This window comes from Aplidium turbinatum, chromosome 17, assembly GCF_918807975.1.
Source record: "Aplidium turbinatum chromosome 17, kaAplTurb1.1, whole genome shotgun sequence".
NCBI lineage: Eukaryota > Metazoa > Chordata > Ascidiacea > Aplousobranchia > Polyclinidae > Aplidium > Aplidium turbinatum.
This window is the reverse complement of record NC_137488.1, coordinates 8,483,326-8,505,442: the sequence shown is the minus strand read 5'-3', so window position 1 is coordinate 8,505,442 and position 22,117 is coordinate 8,483,326. Positions and strand designations below refer to the sequence as shown.

At 37.8% G+C, this 22,117-nt stretch overlaps 2 protein-coding genes across 2 annotated transcripts; one reads left to right on the top strand and one right to left on the bottom strand.

Annotated features, from left to right (window-relative positions):
- The first annotated feature begins 1,261 nt into the window (after positions 1-1,261).
- LOC145786508 (dnaJ homolog subfamily C member 27-A-like) lies at positions 1,262-8,991 on the top strand. Its single transcript, XM_082598174.1, has 7 exons — positions 1,262-1,398; positions 1,961-2,043; positions 4,306-4,406; positions 5,227-5,360; positions 6,740-6,859; positions 7,461-7,621; positions 7,974-8,991. Exons 1-7 carry the CDS (start codon positions 1,306-1,308, stop codon positions 8,101-8,103), a joined length of 822 nt encoding a protein of 273 aa, XP_082454300.1. The 5' UTR covers positions 1,262-1,305; the 3' UTR covers positions 8,104-8,991.
- Positions 8,992-10,713: 1,722 nt separating this feature from the next.
- On the bottom strand, positions 10,714-13,735 carry LOC145786558 (uncharacterized). The gene has a single exon (XM_082598235.1). It carries the CDS (start codon positions 13,726-13,728, stop codon positions 10,714-10,716), a length of 3,015 nt encoding a protein of 1,004 aa, XP_082454361.1. The 5' UTR covers positions 13,729-13,735.
- Between the last annotated feature and the right edge of the window lie 8,382 nt (positions 13,736-22,117).

Below are 22,117 nucleotides of genomic sequence, written 5' to 3'. Positions count from 1 at the left end.
GAGGGTGGTGTTTTGAGTTGAGTATGGATGGCATGCCTTCAATAAAGATTTGATTATAGGTTTGTGTAACGCGCGTGGTGTGTTGTAGTCCACTTCAACCGCTCATATGCTACCCGTCAGCGTGACGATGACATCCCTTTTCTAGACCTTTGCTATGTTTGTCATATATTGTTTTTTTTCTCGTTGTGATGGTCAGAAATAAAAACAAACTGAATTGATCCCTGAGCACAATGGTGGCAAGGGGTGATTGGAACACAAGGTCTTCATTTTATTTCAATGGTGCAACCTCAAGCAAGAAAGTAAAACATAACACCGCTTCAACGAAGATAAACTGAATCCAAAGGGAACTGAATATAAAATAGGAAAGGTTGACTTCTCTGCAACTGAGTAAAACTAGGAATAGAGCCGTCTGGTAACTGAATAACAGTAGGCCTGTTCAATGACTTCACAAGACTTAAAGAACCTTTAGAAAAGTAGCCACATAGCTTGAGTATGAGTGCACTGCTCCAGCTCTCCAAGGTCCAAGCACACCAGCTGATTGATACGGTATGATATACCGGTAGTGCACAATTAGGAAGGTAACATAAAAGTATCACAAGACTCCATGTAGATTTTTATGTTTGAATGTGGCTTGATTCTACAACAGCAGTAAATATTGGCTGTTCACAAGGAAAGAAAGTGACGTGACACAATGCAAAAATAACCAAGAAAAATTGAAAGCTTTCCTGTGGAAAAGGAAGCTAAGGGATACACTACAGTATTATAACATTTTCTGGATGCGTGCTAGAACGCGCTGGAAATTATATTCTCGCAACAATTGTTCATGCTATGCAATGACCTTTAATAAGGGTTCAACCTATTTCGGCCATGAAGTGTTCAGGGGACAAAATAGGTTGCATCCGAATAAAATTCTCTGAAATTTAGCAAGACAGCCGCAAAAAATATGAATGGTAGGTTAGATGACAATGACATACATTGCAGTTTACCACTGGGAATTTCTTCATAATTTGCAATTAATAATTTTGGAATTCCAAAAAGCATAGCCTACAGTATATTTTTTCACTTTCCAAATTATATACATCACATAGCAATCACATAAAAATGTAGTAAAGAAATTAAAAGTTTATTGCATGCTGGCCACATAGTGTAAAATTAAACCTCAGTTGGTGCAAAATACTGCTCGGCTTGTTTAATGCATCGTAAGTTAAAAATTCTATTTGTTTAGTTTTTCAATCAAACACTCTCTTCAGGTACAGTTTAAACTCACTTAAATCGTAATATTGTTGCACATAGTTGAATTGAGTTATGAGTGTGCCATCAAATATTAATCACAGAAAAGGATCACAAAAGCGTCTCAGAGTGAAGATAATTAGCATGGGAAATGCTGAATCTGGAAAGGTATCGGTACCGTAGTATTTGCTGATAAAATAGTTTGTTGTATATGATTGGTTGTTGGTATCTTTATTCTTGGACTAACAATGCCTCTTTAAAAGCCTAATTCTGGCAGGTTTGTACTTGTGGAAGCTTTAAATCACTGACACAGGCCTGGTGACTGAATGTCATTATCATCATTTTCAGCCTGTGAGAGCCCACTGCAGAGCGTTAGCATTCCCCTTTTCATGCCAATTCACATGATTATGTGCTAGTTGGTACCAATTGGTTGTATTGCATTGTTTGTCAGTGTCGCCCCTCCATCTCACTTTTGGTTTTCCTTTCTTTCTTTTGGTTTTTCGTGGTGTCCATGTTGTTGCCTCTTATTGGACTGGTGGACTGAATGTAGTTTCCTCTTATTGGTAAAGTGTTAGCAGTAATTTATCCCATAGGCCTAAATACTTTATTCACTTTTGAATAAATTTTTAGTTTTAAACTGGAACCTCTTTCACATTTGAATAGGCCTATGTGAAGAAGATCAATTGATTTGTTTGGAAAATTTTGTCACAGTTTTGATTGCACTTTTCAGAGCTGCATTATTAAAAGATATTGTGAAAGAAGATTTGTGAGTAAATATCTTCCAACTGTTGGAATCGATTATGGTGTAACCAAGTAAGTTTTTCAATTTATGAATGTATTGTCCACAAAAATTGTGTTTTGCGAAGTGATCAAAGTATAAGTTGTTGTGCATAAGCACTAGGGTGGTCCTTAAAAATTACATTTTTGGTGCCAGGCATTTAAAGTGTTCCATTAGTTGAAAAACACAGATTTCAGTTCGTGAAATGACAATTAATAAAGTTCTGCAATTTCTAGTCTATCTGACAATGCAAAAAATTAATATAATATTTTCCACATAGCCAGTTTGATGAAAATAAATAACCATCAATTTTTTGCTTCAATCTACAATCTACATGCGCATCTACCAATGAGCAATTACTGCAACAAAAGTCGATTGCAAAAATTTTATGAACATGTTTATTATTGCTTAACTGCCAAAAGAACAGCTATTAGATGATAGCGGGGATTTTTTGAATTGGCTATGACTTTTCTTGGTGAAGTTATTCCCAGAAGGATTAAATTTATGGCTCCTGGACCGAACCACCAAGTCAGATGGATGGGCAAAGTGATTCATACCGGTACCTTAAAAGTTTGAGTTTTTGGAAGTCAAATGCAACTCACATAGTGAGACAAAAAAATTACATAAGAGAGAAAAATTCATTGCAATGCAAATTCCTCAATGCTTGACTAGTGGCATCATTAGCAGCCTGCACTCCAAACAATGACCTACTTCTTATGAAACTGTTGGTAATTTATAAGAAAATCAATAAAGACATTTCCAAAACTGCCTTATCAAAGATGGCAGCTCACATTTGGTATTTGTCTACAAGGTGGTCGGCCTGGCTTTTTATTATTGGAGCATGTCATGCTCTGTGAAACTTCAATGATTCAGTCACTAGAAATTGAAGCAGAAGACGATCTACCAAAGAAAGTATATTATATACAATTATACATATTAATTTGGAATCAATTAATGACTGAGTGCTAACAGACTTTGTAACTTCAAATTATTTTTTTTTCAAAAACTGATTCTTCCTAAAAAGGCATTAACGATCACGCAGTCGCAGAGCGTAACAATTATTCAACAGAACTGTGAATTAATGACAAAAGATGAGGATCAGCTTCAGTACCTTCAAATTGTACAAAAGCATAGAAAAATATTTCCTGACAGCAAGAAGGGTATGGTACTATGGTAGCCTACGCTTACACAAGAGGAATGACATTTAAATCAAAGTTGAACAGTTTCAATGATCCTCGTTTTCTTGCATGTTGTGTTGCTTGTATTACCAGCCATCATTTTAGGGATTTTAAGAGGCTACAACACCACACAGAGCAATATGCCACGATATTCCAGTCATGCGCTGGGTAGCTCAAAAAAACAATGACCGTTTTAGCCCATTAGAATGTAAGCTCACCAACTTACATTGTAACACCAACACATCAGGAGCCATTTAAGTCTATACTCTTGCGTAGTAGTACAATCTATTGCAATAAGAAAACGAATTGACACCATCAGAACAAAGGGGTGACCGTTCTCCCAAATTTAAACCACTAATAGAAATCAAACTTAAAAACTGATACTGTACTCAATTACTCATATCAAAGTATGCTAGTAAACCAGGGCTACTCAACTAGTGGTCCGAATCCGGACCTTCTGAGTGTTGATGATGATTGATGAACTTCTTCAAAGAATAACGTCATTGCCACGTTTCTGGCCCTCTTTAAACAGATTTTTACTGGGAGGAAGCAATTGTCTCTGTGGTTATCTTAGTAACTGGGGGCTTCTGCTCCCAGACCCCAACACTTTGTCAAAAATCCAATTCAAGTTACATTTTACCTAAAAAAATGGTTTGGTACTGGAATTGATAGTTTAACTTTCGTGGTTGCGTGTGAAAAACGTATTTACCGGAATGCTAAAAATATTCTTCTTGTCAAACTGGATCTTTGTTAATATTAGTTGAGTAACCCTGTAGTAAACTTTTGTACAGTCGGTCATACTGCCATCTAGATACGCTGAGTATACTCTTCGGTATATATCGATACATATGGTTTTTGAACCTTTCATGTAAAACCAACTTGTCAGAAAAAGAAGCAGTAAATATAAAACAATCCAGTTGGGAGAAAAGCTTCATAGATAAATATATTGTAAAAGTATTGAACATTTTTTCATGTAGTGCAGCATGAAAACTTGTCCGGGGGATGCTTTTTTGGCCCCAACTACCCCCTTGTTTTTTTGTCCCATTTTACTATAGTATTTGTACTATTAACAACATAATAGAATATTATGCCTTTCACTAACATTTTTGTGCCTTACAGGGTACATGTCAATCAAAAAGATCTGAAAGTAAACATATTTGACATGGCTGGACATCCATATTTTTTTGAAGTCCGCAATGAATTTTATAAAGATGCACAAGGTTATTGTTTCATCATTGTCCAAATATAATTATTTTTATATTTATATATAATTATTTTTTTTGTTTATTTGAGTGCTGTAAGAGTACATTTTTTGGATGTTGACATTGTGTGACAATATTTCTTCTGATTAATATTCCCATATATTATGTAGGACTGTAGTGTAGGCCATAGTCAGATTATCAATAGCACTACTTGCTTTAAAAGATTGTAGGCTATAGGAAATTTATTCAAAAAACGAACCTGTGAATGTTTCACCCTAGAGCAGGGCTACTCAACTGGCGGACCGCGGTCCGAATCCGGACCTTCTGGGTGTTGAAGGTGGACCTCTGGCTTCTGGAAGAATAACTTCATTGCCGCATTTTAGGGCCTCTTTAAACAGATTTCCATTAGGGAAAAGCATTTTTTGTGATTATCCAGGGAGCTGGGGGCTTCGCTCCCAGACCCCCCCAACGCTTTGCCGTCTTCTCTGATGTGCAATCTACACTACAAAGAAACACAATACATATTTTCCTTTTTTTATTTCTTTGTTTGTGTCAGACAAAAATCCAAGTCGTGTTACATACTACCTGAAAAGTGTACCGTAGGCTACTGTTAGGCTACCGTCGGTGCCCGTAGGCTACTGGTTGTTTAATTTTTGTGGTTGCATATGAAATATTCACCGGACCGCGAAAATATTTAACTTGTCAAAATGGACCTTTGCTAACATTAGTTGAGTAGCCCTGCCCTAGAGCACTGATAGTGTTGTTTGTCGTAATTATTAACGCAGACGCTCTGCTTAAAAGTATGCTTAATAATAAAGTAACTGAATCATTTTCACAGCTGCAATCTTGGTTTATGATGTTTCTGATCGGAAAAGTTTTGAAACTTTGGATTCCTGGTTACTGGAGATGAAACAAGAAATCGGAAAACCGCAAAGCTTGGATAACGTCTTGTTTCTTGTGTGTGCCAACAAAGTTAGTCCTTGGCATATCGCTTATTTCAAAAAGACTATTATAAGATTTAAATCATGTAACGTCTGTTTATTTTTGATTGATCAAATTTTTATTTAGTCTGCTTGACTGTAATGTAAATAGGTTGGAAATGTATGCGACTGTGCGTTCATAGAATATTTTAAGAGTGGCTTTCATTTATGTAACATACAAAGGAAGTGCATAATAATGAAAGGGCAATTTTTATTCTCTTTAAGGATCCAGATTTTTCGCTAGGCCTGCAGACCCTGGGATCCCGTTAAGAACTATTGCAATGTACTCTCCACACTAGGGCATCAGGGTCTTTTGTCGCAGCCAACTTGATGCGAGATAATTGACCACAGCTCACCTGTCCCAAGCCGTCTTTTTGGTGCAGCTAGGTGCCTGTCAAATAGGTGCTGGCACTGTGGCCGCGTGGCGTCCGGTCATTTGGGTGCTATTCGGTGTGTCAAATTACATTCATAATCATTTATCAGATATGCTTGAGTATGCGACAGTTCTCCCCACTGTGTTACAAAGTGAATTCAGTTTGAAACATATCAATGTGCAGTGCGTGACTATGCAAGTACAGCCAAGAAACCACTGAGCTAATCTTATACTTTGCTGGTTATAATCAGCAAATGAGCGTTTTTATTTAAATTCGTTTTGAGAAGCATTTCTAATGCCCCTTTTGTGAAAATCCTGCGTACACCTCTGTCTGCAGTATTACCATCAAGCACCTAATGAAATAGACTTTACTGGGAATAGCACCTAAATGGCTGGGCGTCGCACCAAAATATCCTGATGCCACAGTGTGTGCACCTATTTGGCAGGCAACTAACAGTCTGCACCTAAAAAACGTGCTCACATGCGGTTCGTCCAGTGTGCCGCACTTAAACCAAATTCTTCTACGTTCTTAAGTAGTTGTTGTGCGGCAGGCACAAAGGGGCGTCTTGATTTCAGCCCCTGCTTTATAGGTGGTGGTCTTTTGAATGTTACGATACTAAAAACTAGTAAAAAGAATGACAAAGTGTTTATCTTGAAAAAAAAAAGATGCTGATTGAATGCAAAACAAGGCAGTTACAAAAAAATTGGCATCGTGGAGTTTCCTTCCGTAAGCAAGCGCCCTCCGCCTCCCATCTCCTCAAAAGTTTTTTAATTATTATTTTTTTAAATCTCAAATGCAAAAGTATACGCTGGATAATCCCTGTCAACACTTCTGGATGCCATTATTGAACATCTTCGTATGGCTCGATGCCCCCCTGCGTACGTTACTAGTTCTGGGTATAAGCTGGAATACACCAGGAAATGTTCCGCAAGTAATTTTGTACATTTAGCTTGCCTTTATGTCTGTTTTTATGATAGACGACTTTTTATACTTTTAGATCGATAAGCCTAAACGTGAAATTAGCCCACTGGAAGGAAGACTTTGGGCTGAAGGAAAGGGGTATTTCTATTTTGAAACATCTGCTGCAACCGGTGAAGGAATAAATGAAATGTTTCAGGTTAGAAACTAGGGATGGTTGGAGTAGGGGATTGCTCACTCAAAAAGGAGGTGGGCAACTGGAGGGTCACAGGTGGGCAACTGGAGGGTCAATGACAAAATTTGGTGCAAGTGCTGCTTAAGGTTTACGGCCATATGTCGCGTTACCCAGGTGCAGCGTATGTCTTCATGTGTATTGCCACAATGAATGTATGGAAATAGTACGTTATACTATGTTTATTTAATACTATTCCAGTCATGATAATGCAGCGCGGTAGACTTCCCGCTACAGTAGTAATGAGAGGTGGCCTCACAATGCAGCAGTGCGGTTCTGCCGATGTTTTAGCACTCAAAATTTCAAACAAAATACATAGCAATTTCTGTCACGAGAATAAATTTACCTAAAAGTAAAGAAAAAATTTTGCAGCTCTGTCAATGTTTGAATTTTGTAGTGACCCTCCATATCGCAAGGAACATTAGTAAAGTGAGTCATCTCGATATTCCACTGACCCTCTTAGAAACTGATTAATTTTTTTTGTTGAGATAGTTTTGTTAAGGTTGGAAAATTTTGTTCAGTATGAAACGAGTTGAACTTCATGATGAATTATGAGTTTACATTTTAGGAGTTGTTCAATAAGCTGGTGGAAGTTTCCGAAAATGGCGGCTGCCTTCCTTCAGTTAACACAAACCTGGGATTTACGAAAGAACAAGCAAATGCGATTTTAAGAATAAAGAACGGAAGAGATAATTACGAAAAACTCGGAGTTCATTACAGTGCTACTAGGTAAGCTTCCGTTGTCTGTTTCCAAAGTAAGCTGAGTCGTTTTCTCAGGCCTCGAAATTAGTTTTTGTTGACGGCAGACAAACGTGTCCGGTCTGAGTAGCTATCTCGGCGGACAAATTAAGTCTCACGGCGGACACACCAGTTTTAGCGTCGATCGTCATGCTTAATCACTTTCTCTTGTTAATTCTTCACCATTTGAGAACTATAGCTACGGTTTAGAAGGCTTTTTAAAGTTCAGCGAAGTCACTCTGAAAGACTTTCATCAGGCCAGCGACGTGCGCTTGAAGAGTCAAAGCGCCGTGTAGCTGCTTAATACGCGGCATAACTAATTAACTTCCGAAATATATTGCAGGGATGACATCAACAAGGCTTACAGAAAGTTGGCTGTCATTTTACACCCCGACAAGAACGTTGCTCCCGGAAGTGAAGACGCTTTTAAGATGTTAGTCAATGCAAGAACAGCTTTATTACATAACAAATGATTTTTGTCAATTAGAGTGTAACGCATATCTTCACATTTCCTTTATTAGATTATTATCAATGTGACCTGCTGAAAGAGTGGGTACAGCGTTTGTCATGATGAATTTTGAGGCAAGGTGCTATTCTGCTGCGTGTGTGTGCGTAAGTTTTGCGGTATTTGTTTAACAGCATCTTTGTACTTATACTGCGTATGCATACGGTATCTTTGGAATGATTCACAGTAGTTGCATTACAAAACAATGAGCAAACTCTGTACGTCCATTAGCATAAGGTACGTTAAAGTAGTTGTGCTTTTTTATATATTTTCAGAACAGCATGCGTCTATGCTATGATTTAGTTATTTTTTTACGATATCGTTTCTTGGGACTTCAGTTTCAATTTTATACGTGGTGCTTAAACTTTCTACTCATTTTCAATTTACGAAGCTTTTTATAGAATTCACAACCTCTGCAATGCTACATGGTTGCAACTCAAATCGCAAAGTGTTCGTGTATAATAGCAAACTCTCTGGATTGTTCAGATAACAAAACATACGTCATTTGCTGAATCTGGAAGGAAACAACAGCTTTATTTTTTTCTCATTTGTATTGTCAAAATTTTCGCCGTGACTGCATATACTCTTACGTACAGCGTTGTATTTTTGCACATTAATTTTCATCTGGACAGTAATATTACGTTATCATATTCAGTGTAATGATAAACGACTTTTTTTACCATGCATTGTTTTTGTCATATACTCGCGGTTACGCAACCTCTCAGTTTTTCATTATATCAAAGTGTTAAAGTATTTTTGTTATCACATTGACACCTACGTTTTATGTTTGATTTGACCGTATTTTCATTAGAGCTATAGCTTGTTTTTCTGATAGTACATCAACGATAGCTAAGCATTGAAATGCTTAATTGTGTTCCAGTCGTGAGTTTAAGGTGCCTTGTTAGAGGCTCGAAAAGCTCGTTAGCGCCGTGAGAGATGCAGTAGAACGTCATTTTACTGTATATGACCTGCAGAAGTAGCAAGTGCCGTGCGTTAAGGGACAGCTCAAATGTTATTTTAAATTTAATGTCAAAAGCGATACCTCCAAAAATCGAAATGTGGTCATCACAAGGCATAGTTGCTATTGCAGGTGTACTTTTAAATAACACATTAGTTGAAATGCTAAACACGTGGAGAAAATATAGCATGGTGGCTGGTGAGGGGGTCTGCTACTATTCGGTGAGTCTGATTCGGTGAGTTCCTAACCTCTAACCCGTATCCCTAAAACGGCAATGATAATTAGGCTACGGTACCCAATAATTAAAAAAATCACTGAATAGGGATCGGACTCACCGAAACGGGCCATTCCGCTGGTGAGGACATATCGGCAATACGTGCAGTGTCAGTAGCGTTGAACGATGTTTTCAACTATTGTAGCAAAAAAGTCTTAATTCTTACCCCGTTGTATCGGGTTAAGTCTTTCAAAAATAATAACCAAGTAGGTCTGCATGTTTTTGGTCCGATTACTACAATAATTTTATAAGCTCAGTCAGATTGTGGACCAGTAGTTTGCAATGTTCGTTCCATTGCAGTAGATATATGAACACAAACATATTGTTTTAGGTTCAGTTTCGATTATACAACAAACAAAATCGCTGAAGGGCATAAAATCGACAATAAATGGTAGGCAGTAAAATAGAAACAAAACACTATGAACTTGAAATACGCAGGCAACAGACATGAACAGTGAACACCAAAAACAATTTAAAAAATAAAGTCAAATCATTAAAGCGGGACACGGGGTAAAGAGGGACAGTGGATTGCTTTCGCAGTGATTACATTAGAAACAATTAGATTTTCTCGAAATGTCCTGCTTTGCCCCACTTTCCCCTACATACTGTTCATGTAGGCCTACTGTGCAAGGAGCGACAAGTCACCACCAGCAGTATGCACTTGGTACGTGAAGGAATTTTATTTGTAAGTCTCCGCTTTTACATTCCATTTTATCGAAGATTGGGGGCCATTGGTTGCAAAGTGAATATAATACGTGATCCAAACTCTTGAATGAAATTTATCATGCCTTAAATGCAACTTGATAAACATAAAATGAAAATCATTATCATTTACACCATTATTTAAAATTTCTGAGAAAATTGGTAGACTAGCCTGGTTAATTTATATGAAGGAAGGCCCACCAAGGTCATAGCCAACATTGGTTTCAATTTTGTTTAAAACTTAAACCAGGATCGGGAGCGTCCTGCTGCGCAGTGCACAGCCACCTACTAGGGAAAACATCCTTGTCATTTAATGACAAGAGTACTAGGTTAGGGAACGTTCAAATATTACGTAACGCCTTCGAGGGGGAGGGGGGGGGGGTTTATGCAAAGCGTTACGTTAGCGTCACATCGGGGGGGAGGGGGTTCAAGCAAAACGTTACGTAACGCTTTCGAGTACGGAATGGTAGTTTTTTGTGCTGAATTCGTAGTGAAAAAGCGTTACATGGGGGAGGGGGGGTCAAAAATTCGGAAAAAAAGCGTTGCGTAATATTTGAACGTTCCCTTACATGAATGAGCAAGCACACCGCGTAAAATACTTGCAGTTACATAAAATTTACAGTCAAAGTTAAAAAAAAAAACCACTAGAAATCCAAGTCGCTGCACATGTCTTCAATCATTGAAGGATCGAGTGTGAAAGAAAACGAGTTCCGTTTTACGTTACTCGTGCATGATACAAGAGCATTAGGTCCCGCACGAGATGGATGGGACGGAGTGGTTGCCTCAGAAAAACTGAAGTCAAAATCTTTAGCTGAAAACAGAGAAACGGCTTCACTCTCCGGCAACTGAAATACACTGCTGCGATTTTCTTGTTTGGGACTGTTTAAAAACAACGAAAAGTCTGTAGAAGAATGTTGACCCTTTGTGCGTGTCGGAGAGGTTCGATTCGGGTTAAAAAATAACTGACATTTTCTTTGAGCAGGTTTAATCTGCAAATTTTGCGTAGCAGTTTTAGGACTGTTCAAAGCACTAAGTGAAAACAGCGACTCCTGGGAAGGAATGTGATTCTGAGGTTGGTCTGTTGGCACTTTCGCGGGGAAGTCTAGTGGTGTGCTACTTGAATGTTTTTTCGCAGCAGACACTTTTTGAGAAAAAATATTTAAATTGTGGCCTGTATCCGGGAAAGTTTGAAACATCTTACGTTTTTTGTTCGGCTGTGCCTCACCAAATGACTCAAAATCAAACACTGCTTCAGTGTCTTCCGTGTGTAAACGGAATATGTCGAAAGTGTTTTCTTTATTAGCTTGTGATCTTTTTGCGGTGGCTACACTTTGAGTATTTTGAGACTGTAAAACAGAATGTGATGGTTTAGCAAACGATTTCTTGTTGATATCGTCATCTTTTTTGCTTGAAGATTTAGGCAAAGGTGTGGATTGGTTTGAGAAACCTGGCAACGTCTGCTGAAGATTGACAGAATCAGCAATGCGCAAATTGACTTTATTTTCACACTGTTCTATCTGTGATACATCAACGTGCTTTGTTTCTTGTGATTTTGCTGCAGTTTTCATATGTTGTGTGGCTTGAGCAGTGCTACTACTTTCCTTAGGATGTTGTATCGGGGGAGATGATTCTGATTCAAGAATATGTTCTAAATTTAAACACTGAAGAACAAGGTGACTGTGCTTTTTGTATTCTAAATCAGCATCTTTTGGGAAGCATGAATGCAAAATGCTCCCAGTAGGCAACAAGGATCCTCCCTGCATAGAAGATTCCATCACAGTAACTGCAGCAATAGCATCTTGAATTGTAACGACATTTCTGAACATCAATCGAGCATGAGCTTCAGAGAGCCGTATTAAACTTTCTAACAGTCTGATTGTAGTACGAGCTGCATTTCGAGAATTCGACTGCCTGTGGCAACGATAATAAGCTCGTAATACCTGATCGGCTTCACTTGATAAACTTGGGTTCAACTGTCGTATCATGCCAAAATAAGCTTGCATCTGCTCCAGATTCCACAAATCAGTTGCAGTTGAGTTTTCATGTTCAGGAGCATCTTTCCCTAAAAGCAAGTAATCAGCTATGACTGAATCCCAATGCAAGTTTTTCACATCAAGAAGAACTAGAACAAGATCAAACCGACTGAGAAGTGGGCTGGCCATAGCAATATTAAAGGAAACACTAGAAGTTTCATCATATTTTCCGAGTTTTGGATTGGTGGCGGCTAAAATGCTTGTTCTTGTGTTTAATTTACAAACCAAGCCGGCTTTGGCAATGCTAATAGATTGTTGTTCCATGGCTTCATGTATAGCAGATCGATCATGCTCTTTGATGCCTGAAAACTCGTCAATGCAACATATACCACCATCGGCAAGAACCAAGGCTCCAGCTTCTAGTGTCCAATGTGGACCATCCCGAATTGCAGTAACAGTTAGTCCTGCTGTACTAGAACCAATACCTGTGGTGAGCACTGAACGTGGTGTTACCTTTGCTGCATATTTTAAAAATTGAGACTTTCCTGTTCCTGGGTCACCAACAAGCAGAAGATGACATTCTCCTCTTACTCTGGACCCTGAAGCATCAGTTCTTGGGACCCCTCCAGCAAGAACAAGAGCAACAGCCAACTTAACAACATATAACCCATATACTTGTGGGCACAATGATGCTAAAATGTGATTTCTAGCTTTCATCATGGATGATTCTGTATGAGATGCCCAAAAACATTCAAATTCATCTTGTAGTTCGTCAAAGGCAATTCCCTTAGCAGATGAATGTCTTTCATTACACACTTCCACATTGTTGGCCTTTAAAACCAACTCTAATTCACATGGTTTTCCAACAGTTGAAGGATGCCATCGACATGCTACAGAACCAAAAATAACAACATCGTCTCCAGGTTTACAGCTGTCTACCAAGTCATCTTCAAAGACTATAGTTAAAGATCTGGGAATAGTCCCCATAGATAATTTACGAACTTGCTCCTGAACGCGAATTTCTTGGTAATCTTTGCATTTTTTTGGCCCAGTTGTCCCATCATGTTCAGCCACCACTATAAATTTCTTTCCAGAACATTCCGAGCTAACAGGACAGGATGTTGGTGTTGGAACTGTATAGTGAAGCTGAAAGTCTGCTTGTAAGGAAAACACATTTTTGCATTTTGAACACATGTATTCCTTTTTATACTCTAAAATCTTGGCAGAACTTGTTCTTATAACTGTTCCTTCTAAAGCAAGGAAGCGACCTATGTCGATTGATTTGGGGACCCTATCTCTCCATATCTCAGGACAAGAAGGAAGTTTGATTAAACGAATATGTAGAAAAGGCTTCAATGTCATATGCTCCTTCAAATGATGACCACCATAAACAACACATGTTGCTGCATGAAAGACTTTGTCAAAAAGTTTCAAAACTCTTTCTGGTTGAAAAAATAAATGTTCTGATAACGCCACACAATTTTCCAGAAGATCTGATCCATCAACTTTTAAACAGTAATGGACATTAATTTCTTCTTCTAACAGAACTCGGACAATGTCTGGCACATGGTTTTGTAAAAGATATTCTTTAAATACAAGAAAGTATTCATTGTTTTCTCGGCTTGGTTGAGTGCCAGGTGTAGAAGTTGTTGAGTAGCAAGAAAAATCATTTTTAGGGGTATTCATATTTGAGAGAATCTTATTGTCTTAAAGACTCTGAACTTAGCAAAGTAGATGCAAAAACTTATTGAAATTGTACTGTAAAAAATTAGCCATGCTGTTTAACCAGAAATTTTTCTTTTGTGTAATTGTTCTGAAAAGAAACAAATGGGCTGATTACAAAAAAAAAATACAGGCTGAAATAGTCTTTTTAAAGTGTTGCAATCATAGGCGCCAACTTTTCAAAAAACCTTGGGGGGTGAGAAAGGTGATGACGTCATAACCATAACGCTTTTTACTGAATTAAAATAGTCTTTGATTAAGCTTAGTGTCTTGTTTATATTGACACCTAGGTCACAAACTGAATTTATTAGAACCGCTGCTTGAAACGATAAGTTTTTGGAACAGTTGGAAAACAAGCCGATTCATTTCCTTTTCATGCGATTGAATAACAACGATTGAGACAGTGAAGTTATCGAAATAAAACGCAAAAAATCATGATCTCAAGCAGAGTGGAAACCCGCTATCAGTTTTATTAACCTCATTTTGCTCGTTTTGCTAATTACTTACCTTCAAAGCGTTAACAAGGGCGAAGTGTTTTCTCTTCTGTTTTTTATCGAATACTGTGTATACTCAGTGGCGCCGGCAGGCGGGGCAGCTGCCCCCCCAATGTTTTGGGCATCATCTTTTTAATTTTTTTATTAATACATATTAATATTATTTTTTTAATATTTGGATCCCAACCTCAAGTAAGTCAACTCAAGTTGCAAGGGGGGGGGGGGAGGTAAAAGCTCTCTCTTTAAAAAAAAGTATGGAAAACCTTGATGACTAAATTGTAGAGTAGATAAAAAGATTTTCTACGGAAGCAAAGATATAGACTTTTTAAAGTTTTAACTAACGTCACATTGGTGTAGAAAAATAACAACCTGTTAAATTTTTGATACCTCACACTCCCATGACTTCTTCCGCGCGCATTTTGGCATTGGTTGCTTAAAGTGATTCTTTCACTTAAAAAACTTTCTTTTGTTCATAGTTGTAATCCACCTTCAAAGCGGTACTACAAAGAACAATTTTCGATAAGGGGGGCATCAAGAATAAGTCGACATGACTTTTAACCCTTAGAAGGTTGGGCTCCTGGAGTCTTGCTCAGTTTGGGGGGGGGCTGTCAATTCTTCTTATGCTTTAGGAGTGATATCTCTGTTATTTTGGCACGGTTTCAAAATTTGGGATTCACTTTGTAAAATTATTCACGCTGAGTATATCCGAAAATTAAAACTATGTGAATTTTAGAACTGTTCATATACGTTGAAATGTTGAGGCCACTTATGAGTGTAATTTGTAGCGTGAGTTTACACATTATTTTTTGGTAAAGTAATGAAGAACGTGCATAGTTAATGTTGTGATTAATTTTTTTTACATTATTTTACATACAGTCAATGCCCTTTACGCTGTGAAACAGTTAGGATTAACGAGACATGGGCCAAATTAATAACTTTCATCCAGCTGATGGGAAAATGTTTCACAATAGAATATGAAATATTTCAGAGGATGTGCTGAGAAATGCCTTATATCTTTCAATTTATAACCTTCATTCGCTCAAAATTTCAGCTCAATAGAGGTGAATAAAAGTTAGGAAAAGTCAAGAAATCTCGTAGTCGCAGCCTCAGTGGTTTTAGAGATACAACTGTTGATACAAAAAAGTTGAATTGACAGCCCCCCCCCCCAACCTTCAAAGGGTTTGCATTGAGTCAACAGATCTATGCCTTAAAGTTTACGTCAGCTCCGGAGATCAGTAAAATATAAGGTTGTCATCTTCAGTGCAACAAGACCATTGATTGATTGGTTTAGTGAGGATTCGTGGTCCCATTGCTTTCATTTTGAGTGATCATACTGATTTTCAATTTATTCCTACAAAACATTACGTAATGAAAAAATATATAACTAAGGTTGGAAGACATTACGTCATGTCTTTTCAATTCAAAATGAAGTTTAAAATTTATTCTTTTGTTCATAGTCGTAATCCTCCTTCAAAGCGGTAATACAAAGAACAATTTTCGATAAGGGGGGCATCAAGAATATGTCGACATGACTTTTAAGGTTTACGTCAGCTCCGGAGATCAGTAAAATATAAGGTTCTCATTATCGTGATTGTAAGCCGCGGGAAGTTCTTTCTCTAAAAAACAGATTCCCGGGAAGCTAAACATTTTTCCAGCCCTGGTAGAAAACAAGAGAAATTAAATAATATACCACTGTCTTGCATGTCTTGCACTACTGGCGTAGCCAATGGAGGGGGTTCGGGGGTTTCAACCTTTCAAATTGAATTTACGGATGTTAATACATTGTTTACAAGAAAAGTTTTAGCCTATGATGTAATTTCTCGTCAAACTGTGCAAGGATGTAAGCCATCTGCAACTGCTGAGATCGCTTGTTCGATCTAGATTAACATCTAAACAGCTATTCGTTATACAAAACTTGAATATATCATATCAGAAATAGCCTAAAGTAACTTCATTGTCTCAAAGCTTTTTGTTTGACACTCATCAAGATGTATGACCTCTATGACGTTACATTTTCTAAACTGGGTTGACTTCAGAGCATAAAAGTTAGTGACTTACCGGAATAAGATCGTTTTTTGAATCAACCAAGGAGAAAATTGATAAATAATAAAACTGTAATAATCTCGCAAAAAAAGCAATCAACCTATGTCTCTAAAACAAAGTTTGCCTAATTTTAAACGAAACTGCATTAAAAGAGCGAGTTTTGCCAATACCAAACATTCAAATATCTCTGTCTGGAATTAGCAACAAGAAAACATAGAGACTTAGCTTTATTTCCGAAAAATGCCAAAAAAATATGATCTTATCCTTTTGCTATGCCACCGGACAGCACAATTTTACAGAAATATTCATACCTACAATTTTGTTGAAAATGCTCTCAGAATGCACCAAACTGAAAGTAATTTTTCAAAATTTTCTGGGGGAGGCCCCCCAGACCCCCTGCCGCAAAGTGTCGCTTTCGGCGAACACGTCATCGGGCTTCGTCCGCCGGCTGTCAACAACCCCCCTTTCAAAATTTTTGACTATGCTACTGTCTTGCACTGTTAATATTTTTCCCCCCAATGTTGAAGGTCTGGCGCCACTGTGTATACTCGAGTATAGGTTGAGATGTTCGCAAGTGATTTTCACCTCAAAAAAACAGGTTCAACCCCACAGTTCAACTTACACACGGGACAAGCTGTTCTCTCCAGCTCGGCAGTTTTCAAAGTGAACGCATTTTTGCTGCGTTCACTTTGCTTTGCTGCGGCAAGATCATTGCGACGTAGATTACGGAGTGTGAAGTAGCGTCGGCCGAAAGTAAAAATTTTGAATACGTTTATTTGCAGTGTTGAATACAGTATTTGTATTTACAGTATTTGCATTTTGCAGTGATTCAAACTTAATTTTCAAATTTAATGATTTCTTGTCAATTCTAAACTTTATGCACTTGTTGAGCAATATGCAAAGCTCACGAGATAAAACAGCAGAAGGAGCTGTTTTAAGAGATCAATTTTTTTATTTTTGCGTGTAGGATATAATCGTTCTTATTACGTAACATTCCATGATTGTTGAAGTCGATGTCAAACCTCAGCGGCCGCATAAACAATGATGTCAGGTTATAGCAAGGTGATAATAGCGGTAAGATACATCGTTAATACAGGCAATATCTGCGACTAAGACCATTAAACAACACCCTTTCTTTTATCGGTTTTCGATTTAATTCTCACACATTGCGAACAAAACAATGTGTTCTGTTGAATCATAATTGATCTCACAGCGGGAAGACCTTGTTGAAAAGAGCGGGTCTAATTTAGCTGGTTTACTTAATATTGCAGTGAATAGTTACGTGACTATTTCAGCAGCGTAAGTTACTCTACCATCTACTTTGAAATTTCCATACCGTATGAGAATTGAGAAAGCCATGCGATCAGCTGCTGTTTTGCAGGCAAGAGCAACGTAGGCTGTTTTACGCTTTCGGCATTCTTCAAGTCCGTTTAAATGATCTAAATCTCTTTCGCAAAGTGTTATATCTTTGAAACACCACTTGTAATTACCATTTTTGTTGCCCCTTAACCATAAATTTACGGGGGGCGCCGCCCCCCGGAAGTCGGCGCATATGGTTGCAATATAATAATTAACACTCTATTAAAGGACTCGTGTTGTAACTGATTATTCTAATCGTAGAGGTCAGCTTGTGGTGTAAAACTGCTTCTGTCTTGCAAGATATCTTTCCAGTTTTCAATCAAATTAACAACAAAAACTAGTCCTATTGATATAATACATGTTGAAACAAGACCAAAATGGAGGCAGAGAAGCTATTCGCTAACTGTTTGTAAAATAACACTGTTTTGAGATCATGTAGCATCAAAACTAGGTCAAAAACCTGCAGCTGCTGAAATTTATCAAGTAGTTTAATAAATTTCTGTATCAAGTAATTTGATAAATGATAAAAGTTATGAACATTTATCAAATCTATCAAGTAGGCTACGGTACCTACCGTACTAGTGAAGCATGATGGAAAAACATCAATGTTTTCCTTTTATTCTAAAAAAAAATATCAAAAGAAACTTTACGTACATGAGAATATTTAAGCTGATTCATTACAATTGATATGCTGTAGTATTTACATTCAGAACTGGACTAACTTATACACAACAAAATATCCAATGAGAGGGGGCACCATGCTTCAGACTAGACTTAGAGAGTCTAAACAACAACACAGCTTTTACAACCTCCACAATGCAACTTCAACATGAACAAAAGCATATGGAATTTTAAGCTTTTATACATAGCTATTGTGAGGCTACAGTTACACTCAAATAACTCGATAGATTGATTACACTGAACTAGTCATGTAATAAATATTTATTCTGCCGTCGGCTGCAGCGTGGGTCAGGTGTACGTCGGAAGGCGTACACCGATGCATAGAGCTCAAGTCCGCTTTCCCGCAATGCAGGATAAAGATATGAAAAACAAACAAACAAATACTGAAACTCATTGATCAATTTAGTTAGTTTAGTTGAAAACAAGTTGACTTTCGCGGGGAGAAAGTGTTGCCACTGAACATTTTTTCTAACCAAATAAACAAAAATCTATTACATTTCCTAAAAGTAGTAACTGTTTAGTTTGTTTTTATTTCTGACTATCACAGCAAAAGAACACATGCCAAACACAGAAAAGATCTAAAAAAAGGGTAAAAGCGAACGTTACGACGTGCTTGAGACCGAAACAAGATAATCAGTTTAAACCATGGTGCGGTTGCACCAAAATAGTGTTTAGAATATAAAAGAAGTGAAATTGTTTGCTGAAAAAGAAAGCAGTTGAGCATAAAAATATGTCAATGTGAAGTCACAGTGCATTAATTTTCCTAACAGCAAGTTAAATAGCGTTTATTTTGTTTGCCGTTGATGGATTCCTTTTTTGAATTAGGGTGATTTAATCAATTCTATCATGGGTCCAAAACTCAAGCAAGCTGTTAAAAGCTTGATTTTAAAATTTTTGTAATTGTCATAAATCATCAGTGACGATCGGTGAGGGAAAGCAAGGAAAGCAGTGCTTACCTGAGCGAAAACTATGCAAAATATAATGACTGAATTCTAGGTTTAACTTCTTATTTTTATCACGTCTATTTTAACTTAAAAATTACTGTGTTTGTGACTAGAATTACTCGTAACGCTTGTGAGTAGTCTAAGTCCTCACCAAACCGCATGTCTTGCCTATAAATGCCAATTAACGCAAACGCTCCTGTCAAAAACAACCACTGAGGCTTCAGGGAAATCAACTTTCAAAGTTGCTTTTTCCACGTCCAAAAACGTCAAGAAACGCTTTTGTTTTATCAAATTCTCACCCGTTTTGCAAAACGTCACCAGCTGCTCAGCCAATCAGATGTGTTATGGTTAAAGTTGCTTTCCAAGTGACGTCAATGCGTACAATCGCTAGACTATGATCGTCATACGCACAGAATGGCCTCTCGTCACGGTACACAACACAGCATCATAAAAGCGAAAAGATTGTTGCTGTTTTTTGATGTCTCCTCGCCATGTACTTTCGCCTACTAGCTTTCATAGTCATGCCTTTGCCCTTTTTACAGCGTTGATATAACGTTACTTCGCCAATGAACGTTCAGGTGCGGATGCAATATTTAGTTCGTTAAGCTTCTACAGCCTACGCAGGAGCATAGCCGTACGAGCCAGGGGGGCAGGGGGGCAGCCGCCCCCCTGTTGTTTCAAAACGTCGCAAATTTGGGCAAAATCTTGCAATTATTAGAGCAAAAATTGCTATATGAAAAGCTACAAAATTGTACGAATTAAGAAAAACTATAAATTAATATCTTTTACCTATCAAACGTAAGTAGCCTACACTAGTACAGCCTCTTGTTTGCACAAGAAATGCGCCGCAAACTTTTCATTTGGCACACCCGTATTGATGTATTGTATTGCATGGTGATCAAACTGTAGTACAAAATGCATTTAACCAACTGCATCATGCCAATTTGGGCAGCCACCAAAATATGTCTCTAATACTTTTGTGAAACTGCCCAAATCAAAACGCAAAATTTGCTATATAGCTAATTTTATTAATTTTCACAAATGCATCTTGTTGATTTGGGCAGCTGAAAACATAAAATTATCTGATGAAACTGATTAGTCTGTTTATGCAACTGCCCAAATTAGCGTGAGGCAGTTTCCACAAAATGAACAGATTCATTAATGTTTCCCATTTACATAACTGTATCGTTTAGATTTGGGCAACAAAAAAAATATGAAATTATCTGATCATAGTGTATTTATAAAACTGTTAGTTTTTCACTATTATCACGCACCGCATACATTATATTTGGGCAATTTTTATAAAAGCGTGCAGATTTGGGCAAATTTACGTTCTGCCCCCCCCCAAAATGGTTTGGTCTCGTACGGCTATGCGCAGGAGGCAAACTTATCCAGCTTTTTGTACAAATTGCTTGCGGTTGTAATGTTTAGGCCTAAGTGTTAGTTTTTGTAGTGTAGGCCTAACTGAATATCTGAGAATGAACATTCATGACGAATTAAATATTTAGACAACTATTATTCCATGTCTAACACAGGATTTTGGTCCTGCAACGTTAAAATTAAGATTGTTCATGACTTCTAAACATTAAATAGATGTATGATCACGACATAGGCGAAGCACAATTTGACAGATTTTTATTTTTGATTTGTTTTGAAAATGCTCTCAGAGCGCACCAAATTGGAAGTGTTTTTCAAACATTTCTGGGGGGAGGCTCCCCAGACCCCCCGCTGGAAAAGCCGTCGGGATTCGCCCGACGGTTACGCCCTTCGTGCCTACTACCTTGCTGCAGCATATTTCCAAGTTGCTTTCCCAACGGTTTAAGCCACCGAACGTCACTGTAAATCACTGTAACTTCCATTCAGCGGCATCTATAATGAATGGAGTAATTCCCCGGAAACAAGACTTCAACAATCGAAAACTTCACTCTGTCAATCTCGGTGACCGGGCCTTCGTCAGTGGTTCAAAGCCTCTCTACGACTACAAGTATGCGAAACCGCCAGGATTAAGCTCTGCAAGATGCTTTTCCAGTCCGAGGATAAAGATTCAATCAATGAATCAAACAGACATATTGAAGATGACAGATTTTGATGCAAACTATTTCCCTGTTGTGTCGGTGCAATTTTTTCTCTTGCCAACAAAAACAAATAAACTGGACTATGCGAAACTACCAGGATCAAACTCTTAAAAATCTTTCTCAGTGGGAGGTTAAAAATACCCACAAACTGGGGTATTGGAGTGATTATATGGTGAATTGTTCACCATATTTTTCAATTTCTTTGCGTGCAGTGTTGCCAGATTTCCAACAGTGAATTTCCCCAACAAAACTTCAGGAGTCAGAACTTCTTTAGATTTCAGATTGAGATTGAATGCGAATGCAGGGATATCTAAAGAAGGGGATACGAAGGCTCGTAGCGATGGCCTTGTGCTCACGACACTACCAGGGCGGTAATTTGTAGTGTGTTACACTATACATGTAGTTTTTTTTTTAATTGCAGAAAGTTTTGTAGTGCAGCTGGACAGCTGGTAAGGGCAGCTATGGCACAGAAGACTGTTTTTCTTAACAAAACCTTTGCATTAGGCTAGATGTAAAGCAAGTATATGGGTAGTTGAATTAACAAGTAAGCATGCAGAGAATATCAAGGCCTGATGCTAATAGCCCAATGCAGGTGATCATAACAAGATTTATTAAACTACTATCACTGCCAATTGTTATTTTATGATAAACAGAGATTATTTACTATAAACAGAAGCCAGATTAAACATAATAAAACAAGCCAGAAGAAACATTGTCAGATATAATTAAAGCCTTCCTATCCTCTTCTTTAGCCAGG